This window comes from Monodelphis domestica, chromosome 4 (genome assembly GCF_027887165.1).
Source record: "Monodelphis domestica isolate mMonDom1 chromosome 4, mMonDom1.pri, whole genome shotgun sequence".
NCBI lineage: Eukaryota > Metazoa > Chordata > Mammalia > Didelphimorphia > Didelphidae > Monodelphis > Monodelphis domestica.
In genome coordinates this window covers 381,257,737-381,270,950 of record NC_077230.1, presented here as the reverse complement: position 1 = coordinate 381,270,950, position 13,214 = coordinate 381,257,737, and the positions used below count along the sequence as shown (strand labels likewise).

Below are 13,214 nucleotides of genomic sequence, written 5' to 3'. Positions count from 1 at the left end.
CTCAAATGCTTGTTGGTCATCTCCCCCAAGGCTAGTGACCCCTAATCAAATAGATTTTTCTAAGTTTTCTCCTTTCCCTCAGCCTTTCTTCCCAAACTCTAGGAGGGTGAGCAGGAAGGAAGGGGTCACCTATCTTCTTCGAATAGACATTGAACTCCATTGAAGCTAGCCATCCTTGTGTTTGGGCTCATGTCAGACTTCATTGACATTAAACTGCTGGAACTAGATATCGGTAATCTCCTTTTGAAAGAGACAGGGGAGGGAGTTCAGAACTCTTTGTTTGACCCTTTAATCAGCCATCGCTGGGCATTGATGATATTGACTTTGCCCAACAATCCACCGAGATGAGTTTTGGAAAGTCTCACTGCCTTTTATCATGGGTGTAATCTAATCTGTCCAAACTGGGAGCTGGCCCACACAGCAATCAGTGTCTTCCCCAGTCTCAGGGTCACATCTGTCTTGCTGCTATTAGGAAACAGCATTATTATTTCTTGGCTCTCTGCTAGGCCACTGAGTGCATTATATTTCTAAATGAGGCTAATGACAGTGATAAGATTGCCACATGGCCTGCTGATAGTGACTGGGGAAAAACTGGAGCCCTGCTTCCTAGCCTCAGTTCTCACCTCCACTTGACATACTCAGCTAGATGGAGAAAAAATGCTGTATTTGGACTCAGAGGAACTGAGTTGAAAATTTTGCTCTGCTTCTTCCCTATTAAATAAAGAATTGTGGCTTTGGGGAAGTCATTTAACCTAAGGAGTCTCAGTTTCCTCCTCTTCAAAATGAGAGAGGGCTGTAGGAAGTCAGACAAGATGACCTCTAAAAGTTTCTTCTTTAGCCAGGTCTAGAGACAGGAGGTCTTGGATTCAAATCTAGTTTCAAATACTTCCTGGTTGTGTGACCCTGGGCAAGTCACTTAGCCCCCATTGCTTAGCCCTTACCATTTTTCTGCCTTGAATTTAGGTATTGATTCTAAGATAGAATACAGTATTGATTTTAAGACAGAAGGTAAATGTTTTTTAAAAATAAAAGTCCCTTCCTGCTCTAAGTCTGTCTACATCATCTCAAGGTCAACTGAGATTAATTTAGTCCAAACCTACAGTTGTTTTTCGGTCATGTCTGATTCTTTGTGACCCCATTTGGGGTTTTCTTAGCAAAGGTAGAGGAGTAGTTTGCCATTTCCTTCTCTAGCTCATTTGACAGATGAGGAAACTGAGGCAGACAGTGACTTGCCCAGGGTCACACAAGTAGGAAGTGTCTGAGGTCAGATTTTAACTCAGGAAGATGAATATCTTTTGGTAAATTATCCAAATGAGGAAACTGAGGCAGGCAGAGTTTAAGTGGTTTACCTATGGTCACACATCTAGTAAGTGTCCAAGGTGGAATTTGAACCCAGGTTTTCTTGATTTGGGGGTCTGCAGTCTTTCTCTTAAACAACCTCTGTTTCTCTCACTGTTTACCTCACTTAGAAACTGATGGAAAGAGTGAGGGATCTGGAGAGGATAGCCCCTTTCTAGGCCTCCCCTATAAAATGAGTGGGACTAGATGGTGTCTAGGGGTTCCTTCCAACTCTCCATCTCCTTTTTTTTAAAATATATTTTATTTGATCATTTCCAAGCATTATTCGTTAAAGACATAGATCATTTTCTTTTCCTCCCCCCCACCCCCCATAGAACTCTCCATCTCCTGATAAAATGATAGAGTTGGAATCATGAAGATCTGGGTTTGAGTCTTACCTCTGATACTTGCTAGCTATGTGATCCTTAACCGTTCTGTACTTCCATTTCCTTATCCACAAAGCAAAGGGGGAGGTCCCTTTTAGCTCTAAATCTAGGATACTCTGAACCTAAGCCCAACCTTGCCCAGGGCATCCTTCCCTGGTCCTCGGTTCCTTCCCCCTCACTGACTATTGCCATGTCTCAGCTCAATTCTTACTAGTTCATATAAAATATACCACCAGGACATTGTCAAGATAAAACATGGAAAAAAGACAGGCATTCTTCCTGAACAGAACATGTTGAGATGAAACAGACCTAGTCATGTTCTCCTCCCACTGGGTTCTGGTCTCTTCATGGGAGATTCGAACCCAGGGCTTAACTGATTCCAAGTCCAACTCTTGGTAACATTTGCCTCTCAAAACCTTGCTGTTGGTACTACTTAACCTCAAGTGTTACATTTCGATGTGAGTAGTTAGTCTGAATAAGGAAAGAGCCAGTTCCTGCAGGTTTGTGTCTGTTTCTCTCTCCCTCCTCCCTTTCTGTTTATTTCCTCCATCGACACGCATCCAGGCCACTGACAGAAGACGTTAAGTGTCCCCTAAGAGAGCTCTTAGCTGCTCAGGTTCCCGGATCCAAGGGGCCATGTATTTAGCACTTCCCAGCGAAGGGCTGCTCCAGCAGTTAATCATAGAAGGGTCAGACGACACAGTGGGAATTTTCGACTTTGGGCCAATTAAAGAGACTCCAGGGTGCTCCTTATCTCTTGGCCAGGAGACTTGGACTCTGGTACTCTTTGATCACACACATTGTGCCAGCTGGGATGGAGAAGCAGGGTTTGTAGTCCTTCTTGCTTCTTGGCAGAGGATGTCTAACGCAAGGTACAGAACCCCTATGGAGCCCTGGAAGGCTCGGGCAGGGTGGAAGGAACAAATCTGGGACCAAGGCAGTGGAACCTTTCTAGCCAACACACCCCTGAGACCTATAATCTTGGCTTGCTCTGGGAAATAAATAAACTGAGGATCCAGCTCCCAATGGCATTTCTTTCTTTTCAAAAATCCTCTGCTTATTGGACCTATCCATTTCTCAGCCCAGCCTTTCTCCGAGCAGCCTTCCCAGGTCCCTGGTCCTTGGCCTGTCACTGGACCTTGTGACAGTCTCAACAGTCTTGCTAGGCTGTATAAAATATGTTGCTAGGACACTGGCTGTCAAGATCAGGCATAGGAGAAAGGCATGGCCCTTTCCCCAGCATGTGACACTGCGAGGATGAGACAGGTATATTCATGTAATCCTCTTACCAAGCTCTGCTCTTATTTTAAATGCCATCGCATCTGCCAGGGCAGGGTCAATCTGATCACTTCAGGGTAGCAGGTGGGGAAGACTTCCCTGCCCTTCAGTGCCATCAGAGGAGTCTTCCTGGAGGAGGGTGATTTGTAACCTGGACAGGCATCTTCCTTTTCTGCATCCCTGATGGTCTGGAGCAGCAGCTCCCTGCAGTATCTGTCTCGTCAACACTGCATTTCATTTTAAATTGAAGCTGAAAGCAGATATTTTCCCTCTTGCCTATTACACCTCTTAATTTGTCTCTCCCTCTGCTGCAATCTGTCTCCATAAAGGGCTTTGTATGAATGATAGACGGTGGAACTTTGGAATGGTTGGGTTTGGATGAGCTGGGAGTGGGGACAAGCTTTGGCTGAGTGGGGGTGGGGGGGTGGGGGGGTGGGGAGGAAGTGACCCCTTAACACAACTGTTTGTGTAGGGGGGAGGGGGAGTGGTCTCTATAGCAGAAGGCACTTCTCCAAAGCATGATGGTCTTCCTGGAGGGAAGGATCTAGGGCAATCTGTGGCAGCCATAGGTGGTTCTGTACTTCCTGGTTGGGTCAGAGGGGTTAGTGGTGGGGTTTGAGGGGGGCAGGGAGGAGGAAGAGAGGGTTTTGTGGAAGAATGGAGTCTCTCACTGTGGGAGCCTCATAGGAGAGAAGAGTTCAAAGACCCTTCTTGTGCCACATTGAAACCTCATAAGGGGGGTCATAGCTAGGCTGGGTTGGAATGGCAGCATGGTATAGTGAAAAGAGCTGTTTTTGGAGCCAGAGGACCAGCCTCCAGTGCTTACTGCCCTGTGATCCTGAAGAAGTCGTTTCCTCAGTTTCCTCAACTATAAAACGAAAGGGTTGGACTTCATGGCCTCTAAGACCCCCTCCTTCACCCAGCACTCCCTTACCCGACTATGATCTATCATCCAAACTTGTACAGAGCCAGGTGGGGTCTTTTTAGGAATGGGTATGTGGAAGGAACGCAGCTGTGCTGGGCTGTGGGACAGGTTGTATGCGTGGGAAGGGGAAGGAGGTATCGATGTGGGCCCTCGGGTCAGCTGTATTGTCACAGGGTGCACGGAATGCGTTTATTTCTGAGAAGGGGTTAATGATGTGACCTTAGCTGGGAAATTGTGTTGGGGCTGGAGGTGGATGTATTAGAAGGGGAAGAAAAGGCGGGCTTAATGATGTGGCCACTGCCACGTCGTTTGGAGGCATGGATATCTCCATGGGGCAGTGCTGTAGTGGTGTGGAAGCTGGGCAGCTGTGCTGGCGGGGGCTTAGGGTGACTGGTGGGTCTAGAAGGGGTTAGTGGTGTGGCCCCTCCTAGACAGCTGCGCTGTCCGGGACACAAGATGCGTGTGCACGGGACAGGGGCAGATGTGGCTCTAGCTAGACTTTCCGTTAAGGGCAGTGGTCCAGTCTCCAGGCCACACCACCCTGGCCTCAGGCCATGCCCACACCATCCCACTGGGTGCGGGGCGGGCACCAGTCCTGCCATCCATTCCTCTTCTAGAAACCTAGGGGGCCACCCAGCCCGACCCCCAGGGACTAGGTATGCAGCTCTCCACCAATCTGGGTTAGGAATTGAAGGGGTGGGGGAGGTCACCCGCCAATGAGTTCAGTCCCTGCGCCTAGCCCCGCCCCATGTCCCTTTGCTGGGGGGTGAAGCACTGGAGATGCGTGGTCCAGCTGGCGCTGGTCGGATTCAAGGTGGGGGGTGCGGTCCTGCCTCTCCTGGGTCCAGCAAGTGCGAGGAAGCAACCAATTGACGGCTGCGGCCCAACGGGAATCCTTCCGAAGCAACCAATGTCCGCCTTCCTTTCTCCTCTCCCTCCGCTTTGTGCGGGTGCGACCATTCCGGGGGAAGCACGGCGCCGGCCATTGGAATGGAGGGGCGTGGCCCAGCTCCCTGCGGGGCCTGAGGCTTCTGGGCCAATGGCCTCGCGTCGTTCGGGTCGGGGCAGGAGGGGCGAGATGGAGGCGGGACTTGGAGGCGTGGTCTGGACGAGAGGCGGGGTCGATTGGAGCTGTCGCAGTGAAAGGCGAGCCTCGGCGGTGGAGGGAGGCGGCGGCAGCAGCAACGGCAGCGTCCGCTGTGTGAGTGTGTATGTGTGTGTGTGTCTGTTTGCAGGCGCAGGCACGGCGGCGGCGGCGGCGGCTGGAGACGGCAGGGAGGGAGATCTGCGGCAGCATCTGGAGGGGGGAAGGTGCGATGAAACCAGGTGCAGTGGCAGAGGCGCGGCTCCGGCTGCCTGCTCCATAGCGCCTAGCGGGAACAAACGGCGGCGGCCCCGAGCCTGCAGAGTTGGCCCGGAGAAGACCCCAAGCTCCCGGGGTACCCTATGCAGCCGCGACAGCAGCAGAAGCCCGACCTCGGCTCGCATCTTGTATGACGCGCTGACCGGACCCGGCCAAACGCGGGGGGCTCCCAGGCGGCTAATGTGCAGCCCCTGAAGTGCCCTGGCAGCTCACAGAGAAGGAAAGTTGTGGACTTGTCCGGTCTGGGAAGCCTCTGGCCGCAAAGTCTGTCCATCAGTCCGTCGGTCCGTGCTGGGAGAGGGATCTACTCTAGCAAAGGGAGAGCAGAAGGTGGGGGAGAGGCACGGGTCCGCGGCCGCCCTATCCCGGGGCGCACCGACAGCGGGTTGTTCTAGAAGCCGCGGACAGCTGTTTTCCCCCCGAAGGTTGCTTCTTGAAACTGTCTAGTACCCCTGGGACTCTGGGGGTCGGAGACATTTGCCAAGAGGTTCTTTCTTCTCCCTGGGCATCTCTGCGGAATCTTTTCTCACCTTCTGCGCTCAGTCTGGAGGCGATCTCTCTTGGGAGTCCAGGGTGGCGGCTGATCCCCAAGAGAACCTCCCCTATCAACCTTTTTTCTTGGGGTTTTTTCGATTCTGAATCTGGATTTCCCGTCTGGGAAAGTGTTCTGTCTTCTGGCCTTCAGAGTGTTGATAGGAAAAATCTGAGAAAATGTGAAGGACTTGGAAGTCAACTGCAGGGTCAGAAGAGGGGCAGTCTGGGTCCCCGGGGACGTCCCAAAGAGTAAAGATCCATCCCCCCCGCAACACACACACACACCTCCTTGGACGTCAGGGAGCTCGGGTTGTATCGCACGGAGCGGGCGACTAGACGGCAGAAATGCGGCAGCCACCGGGCCTCTCCAGCAGCCGCAGGAATCGCCTCTCCCGGGACTGGCGTCCGCTGGCTGAGCCTTGCTGAAGGCTGGACGACCCTACTGAGCTGCCGAAGAGGAAGAGCTATCAGCCCTCGCCGCATTGCCACCACCCCCAGCCCAGCCCCCTTTTCCCCCTTCACCCCCTCCCTTATCTCCCAGGATGTCTCTGGGATTCGCTGGAAACTGATTCAACTTGTAACTCCGCGGCTAGTCGAGCAGGGACCGTGGCCAGTGGGCCGGGTAGCTGCGAAGCCTTGGCAAACTGCTCCTACCTCCCCGGGGATTCCACGCTGTCTACCCCTACTCTCCCTCTCCCCAGTTTTCTCGGACTCCTTTGGAATCGCCTCTCCCCTATGCGCCCTTGACCCACTCCTCCAGACGCTTGAGGGTCCTTCCTTCTCCGAGGCGGGAGTCGAGGGGGGGGGACCCCGGGAGTTCCCGCTTGTGTTTAGGATTTGAGCCCGAGCAGACGGAGCGACGGGACAAGAGAGTCAGGGCCTCAGACACCCCTATAAAGCGGCAGCAAGCTTCTTTGCCCGGGACTCGAGACTCTCCGTCTTCCGCCGGCCTCGCCCCGCTACGGCGGGAGGCTTGGGCCGAAGATGCTGATGAGGAAGACGCCCGCCTTTGCCCCAGCCTCCGTCTTCGGGGTGCGCCTTTCACACAAGTTCCTTTTCTTGCTCTTCCTCTCCGGCCTCATCACCCTGTGCTTCGGGGCCCTCTTCCTCCTGCCCAGCTCATCCCGTTTCAGGAGACTTTTCCTGCCTCTCCGGCCCCGGCGTCTCTCTACTGGCCCAGGGGCTGGGGAGCCTGAGTCACGGGGCCAGGGTCAAGCCGCGGGGCAGGAACCACCTCCCAACCCAGCCCCAGCCCCAGGAGCAATGGCTGTAGGGCCTGGCCGAGGGGGGCGACACTCTCCAGGAGGCCCTACTACTCCCTGGGAGGAAGCTGGGGCCACCCGGGGCCAGCAGACTCCGGGAGCAGCTACTGGACTTCCCAAAGCCCCCAAGTCTCGCCCCTTGCCTACCCTGGTCTTCGAGGAGTTCAGGAGCCGCCTCCGGCACCCGGTGCTGGGGTCCAGGGGCAACTCAGATGCCAAGAGCCTGGCTCAGAGGGAGAAAATCAAAGAGGTAAAAACAGAAACAAACAAAAAACCCAACAGCAAAATCATGGCTCCTGTCATTTCTCTGTGCAGTCCATTTCTCTGCCCCCTCCCTCAGGTCCTGTCCTCTTTCCATTAGCTTCTGCCAATCTTCCCTCTCCTCTTTTTCCTCCTCCAAACTTGCCCTCTCTTGCCCTGCCTCCTTGACCCTTTAGAGCATCTCCCTCACTTATTTACTCTCTTCTTCCCCACTGGCTTCACTGCAGCCTCCCTAACCATTGGACTTCCCATCTAACCTGGCCACTTTCTTTCAATTGCCTTTCCTTCCTCCCCAGTGACCACATTTCCTTCCTTACCTGCTTCCCTTCTCTCTCCTTTCAGAAACTCTTCACCCCCCACCCCCCACTCCCCACCCCCATCCAGAAGCTGGCTGTCAATGAGGTTAGGATCTGGATTTCCTTCCTAGGAACCTGCTTGCATTTGTTTTGATTTGTAGGTTCCAGTTGTCTGATTCCTCCCCTCCCCAGCTACTTAAAGTCCCATCGCTTCTGGAAATCTCTCTGTGATTGGAACAGGACTTAGTACCTACAAATAAAAAGGGTCATGGGGGGGGGGGGAGGGATGCTTGCTGGAAATGTTTGCAATAGAGCCAGTAAGTGACCCACCACTGAAGAATGCATGTAAGCTTTCTGGCAACTGTTGTTGTTGAGCGTTCGAATAATTCTACATGATTGCGTGTGATGCAGGCTAGGAGAATCGATAATACTTAGGCAGGGTGTTAGGGAAATCTGGGAAGGCTATTGGTATAATGAAGCATGGTGCTGATTCCCTTTGGGAGGCTGCAAGCAAAGGTGGTGCTGCTGCTGGTGAATCCAAGATGACTTTTGAGGTTTTTCTGCTTTAATTAAAAACAACCCCCCCAACTGGTAAGATCTGCTTTCGAAGCCTGCAGGTTATTTCAGATGCCAAGTGGGATAGTGGCTAGGGTCCTGAATTGAAACCAGAAGACCTGATTTCAAATGCTGCTTCAAATATCAACTATGTATCCCTGGGCAAGTTATTCAACCTTTCTGGGCCTCAGTTTCCTCATCTGTAAAATGAGAGCGTTGGACCGATAGCTTCTAAATTCCTTTTCAGCTTGAAATCTGTGATCCTATTCTTCAGCAGAATACCCCGCCTTCCTTCCTTCCCTAAAACCACCTTGCCTTACAATAAACAAATCTGCCCTAATTTTGCTTACTTGCTAATATAGGATTGAAGTCTGTATTGTCTTACAGATACATGCCTCATGACCTACTAGGGCTGGCAGTTGGTTCTTTTTTTTTAATTTGGTTCTTTTCCCCTTCACACTCCCACCCTTTTCCTGCCTTGATTTATTAAATCTCTACCAATGTTCTAGGTAGCTAGATTGCTAAATGGATAGAGTGCTAGATAGTGAGAGAACTCATCTTCCTGGGTTCAAATATGGCCTCAAACACTAGCTGCTGTGTGATCCTGGGCAAGTCATTGAATCCTGTTTGCCTCAGTTTCCTCATCTTTCAAGTGAGTTGGAGAAGGAAATGGGAAACCACTCCAATATTTTTGCCAGGAAAACCATAAATGGAGTCACAAAGAGTTGGACACAACTGAACAACAGCAGATGTTATTCCCTTGGTAGATCGCTTTATTTTTATTATTTCTGTCTCTTTTACATCCTCAATCTCTTTTGAAACTCACAACAGTTGGAATGCAGATCAAAACATACTATTTATTTGTTTTTTGGTGTTTTATATGAGTATTCTCTTACAGCAATGACCGATATGGAAGTTTGTTTTACCTGATTATAAATATATATATAAATTATACATATTTATATATATATGTTACATATAACTATATTAGAAATTATATATATATATTTACATATATATGTAAAACCCAGATCAAATTATTTACCATCTCTAGAGGGGAAGGAAAGGGAGGGAGAAAGACAATTTGGATATTATAACTTCAGAAAAATATTTGGAAAATTGGTATTACATGTAATTGGGAAAATAAAATATCTTTTTTTTTAAAAACCCTTACCTTCTGTTTTAGAATCAATACTGGGTATTGGTTCCAAGGCAGAAGAATGATAAGGGCTAGGCAATGGGGGGGTGAAGTGACTTCCCCAGGGTCATGCAGCTAGGAAGTATCTGAGGACAGAGTTGAACCTAGCACCTCCCATCTCTAGGTCTGGCTCTCAATTCATCGAACCACCCAGCTGTCCCTAAATAAAATATCTTTTTTTTTTTTTAAAGGAGAAACTCTCAACCTTGCCAGGCAACTGCTTAAGATATAATTGCCCCCATTTTATAGATGAGGAAACTGAGGAAAGTTAAGTGATTTGTCTGAGGTCTCATAGCTGGCCTGTATCACAGATGCTGAAATCAGAATCCCAGTACCCTACTCTTCCATTTGCTACCTCTGTGGCCATAGGTGAGACTCCTGACACTTCTCTAGGCCTGTTCTCCTCAACTGAATGGGTTGCAGCTCTAAATATCTGAGCCTATGATTCGAACCCAGGTCTGCCAGGCTCCTGGCCTGATATAGTTTTTCCTTTATACCATGCTGCTTGATCACTTTAGAGACAATGGCCACTCTATGGAATAGGCTGTCATCTCTTCCTTTTAATCTTCTTGGGTATTGTTTTTTATTCTTTCCCCTCATGGTATTAGTTAATAGCAAGGAGGTGGAGATAGGGGAGGTGGAAGTTGGGGAGCAACATCAGATAAAAGGCTTCTTTGCTGCCTTTTAAAAGGAAAGAAAAGATGAAGGTGGAGAAGAGGTGCCTGAATGATTGAAGGCTTGACAGGCATTTGTAGGAACTCGGTGTATGTGTGCAGGTGATATCTTTGAGACATGGAAGCTCTCTCTGGGCTGGTGCTGGCACCCTAGCAGCTTTTCCTGCTGGTTAGAGGAAGGACAGATGCCCTATCCTCGAGGACTTTCTGAGGTCGTGTACCTCCTACAAGGACACTTGGTGTGTGTGTGGGGGGTGGGGGCATCTGCTCTGCCAGGGGATCATCGTCTTAGGACTGCAAGGAAGCTCAAAAGCCATCCAGTCTGACACTCGAATTTTGTGGGGGATGGAGCTGAGGCCCTGGGAGGGGGAGAGATTTTCTGGGGGTGACAAGGTAATAAGGAGAAGAGATGGGATGAAGCAAGCAGTTCTCTTCCTTAGGAGATGGTCCTCTTGAGCTGCCATGGTACATTCATTCCACAAGCATTTATAAAGCCCTGTGGTAGGTGGGCAAAAAGAAAACTATCATCACTGCCCTCAAGAAGCTTGCATTCTACTGCATGCCTTTTCCTTGTGTAGACTTGGCAACCCTCTGAGCCCCTGGAAGCCCGCTTCCCTTTCTGTTAATGGGGATTCAGTTCAACAATTATTGATTTCTCAGGTGTCTGGTATATGCTGTACACTGAGCTGGGAGCTGGGTACACAGGGAGCAAACCCAAGCCCATCCCTACCCCGGAACTGTTTACATTGGCTGGTTCAACTTGTGACTGTTGGGTGCTTCCAAGATAAACACCCCAAGGGCAGCTAGTTCCCTCCTGAAGGCTCTGCAGCTTGATGTAGACCCTGACAGAGTTGGTGAAGCGCTGGAGAGCTATGCTGCCATGCCGTGATGAGGCGTTCACCAGAGGAAGACTTTAGGGTAGGACTTGCAGGGGTTATTCCTGTTTCTTTGAGGTAGGCTGGCTTTTATTTTTAAACTCTTACCTTCTGTCTTAGAACCAATACTATGTATTGGTTCCAAGGCAGAAGAGTGGTAAGGGCTAGGCAATGGGGGTCCAGTGACTTGTCCGGGGTCATAGAGCAAGGCCAGATTTGAATCCAGGACCTCACATCTCTGGGCCTGACTCTCAATCCACTATGCCACCCAGCTGCCCCGAGGTAGGCTGGCATTTTTTCTGAGATACCTTACTTGGAAATGGGCCCCTGGTTTCCGACAGGCCAGGAATGGGGTTGGCTTTCTGGTCAATTAGAACCAAAGGTGTTAGAGGTTATCTCCTTCTAGGAATAGCTCAGATCTAGGATAGTGACGCCATGGTTCCCACAGGACTGGAGTCATTCTGTCCCCTTGGCTAACCAGTGTTGGTCCCACGGCTTACTTATCCCATGGGTGTGCCCTATGACACCCACCTCCTCTGCCTGTATCCCACTTGCACTAAAGCATCCAACTAAACTGTATGGTTTGAGAATCTTGCGGAGATTCATGCAGTACCTTCACCCCCACTTACCTGATGCCTCCCTCCCACAGCATAGAAAGAGATCCAGCTGGTTTGCTCCTAAGACAGCATCTGCAGCAAGCAAGAATCAGTAGATTCTTCCTCTTGGTCCATCAGGCTCTTGTTCCCTCCCTCCCCCCTTCCTGAGTGAGCCCAGGTCAGCACCTCCCAGCATCTTACACCTCCTCTAAAATCGAAGCCCAGGCATTCTCTCCCAGGCCTGTTGGCCTGCTTTCCCCTGGCAAAGCTATATAAACAGCTTTGTATTTTCTTTCTGCTCATGTCCTGACCTCGTATGCATTCATATTCTCTCTCTCTCTCTCTCTCTCTCTCTCTCTCTCTCTCTCTCTCTCATTCTCTCCTCTCTTTCTTTCTCCCTTATTCTTTCTATTATTCTCTCTCCTCATTCTGTCTTTCTGTTATTCTCTCCCTCTCCTTATTCTCTCTCTCTCTCTCTCTCTCTCATTCTCTCTCTCTTTCTCTCTGCCTCTCTTTGTCTCTCTTCCTTCTTTCTCTCTGTCTGTCTGTCTGTCTGTCTCTCAATCTCCTCTCTCCCTACAGTATCTACATATCTCTGTCACTCACAAGGCCCCTTATTCACAGTTCTCTTGACTGACTCTTAATTCATTGGGCTGTATGGTATATTCCAGGCTTCCCACGTTGTACAAACAGCTAACCTGCTGATGTAGAAAGAAACAGAGGAGCTTTGTAGAGCAGACATGTATCCATTCAAGGGCCAGGATCCTTTTTGAGGAAAGGGAGAGAGGGACACCCTGTGGATTGAATCTTGCCAAGACTCCTGTAAACAGGCTAACCTTGGACTCTGGGCCTGGCCTCTTCGTCTAGGGGGAGAGTTTGCCCCTGTCTCCAGCTCATGGAATGTATGGGCATTCTCCCACAACCCTCCCTGTCCCCTACAGGTGTGAGTGGGAGGTCTCTGCTGATAGAGCTTAGGTCACAGAAAGCTGAATGTTTGAGCATCACAAAGGTAGGTCTTTAAACCACACTGTAGGAAAAATGTCTGCTCCTACAAGAACTGATTTCTCCTTGTTTTCCTACTGTATCATATGGAGTTTTCTGTGGAGGCCAGACCTGGCTGGTTGACTTAGCCTTCTGACTGGTTCTTATTAGCCCTTCTTTGTATCTCACTGAAAATTTTAAAATATTTTCAAGGACTCTTAAAAAAGGACTCTTCCCCTCCCCATAACTCCTCTGAACTCAGTTCAGAGATGCAAAAATCCCCTAGAATGTTGGCCATTGCTGAAAATGTATCTACCTCAGTCTGTCCCTGGAGTTTACTGCCTCTGTGGGAGACAGGCTTTGCCATGAGTCCTATTTGTAGTCCTAGTTGGTTACTAGGATGGTTGGTTAGTGCATGGACGCCTAGTGGGCATCCGTGAGGGCCTGAGTCATCCTTTAGCACTGTGTCATTAAATTGTAAATAAGCTGAATTCTTCCTGATGGAGAATGTCTTGAACTAAGCAGTCAAGAGACCTAGGTTCTCCTCCTGGCTTTGTTGCTTCCTGGAGCAAGTACTTTTCCCATTCTAGTCCTCAGTTTCTACCTTTGTAAAGCGAAAGGTGGGACTTAAGTCAAGGGGCTGGAATATTTTGTTTTTTTTTGGTGGGGATTTCCATCTTAACTACAAAACT

The 13,214-nt window shown here is 49.9% G+C and overlaps 1 protein-coding gene across 2 annotated transcripts in view; it reads left to right on the top strand.

Annotated features, from left to right (window-relative positions):
* MAN1C1 (mannosidase alpha class 1C member 1) overlaps positions 1–13,214 on the top strand; it is a 352,377-nt gene that overhangs the window by 82,375 nt on the left and 256,788 nt on the right. The window contains exon 1 of one of the 2 annotated variants that reach the window (XM_056795521.1): positions 6,677–7,336. The exons of the other annotated variant lie outside the window; for it this stretch is intronic. Within the exon in view, the coding sequence (XP_056651499.1) occupies positions 6,809–7,336 (528 nt within the window). The 5' untranslated portion in view covers positions 6,677–6,808. Of the gene's footprint in view, positions 1–6,676; positions 7,337–13,214 lie in introns of those variants that run through there. 2 annotated transcript variants of the gene reach the window in all.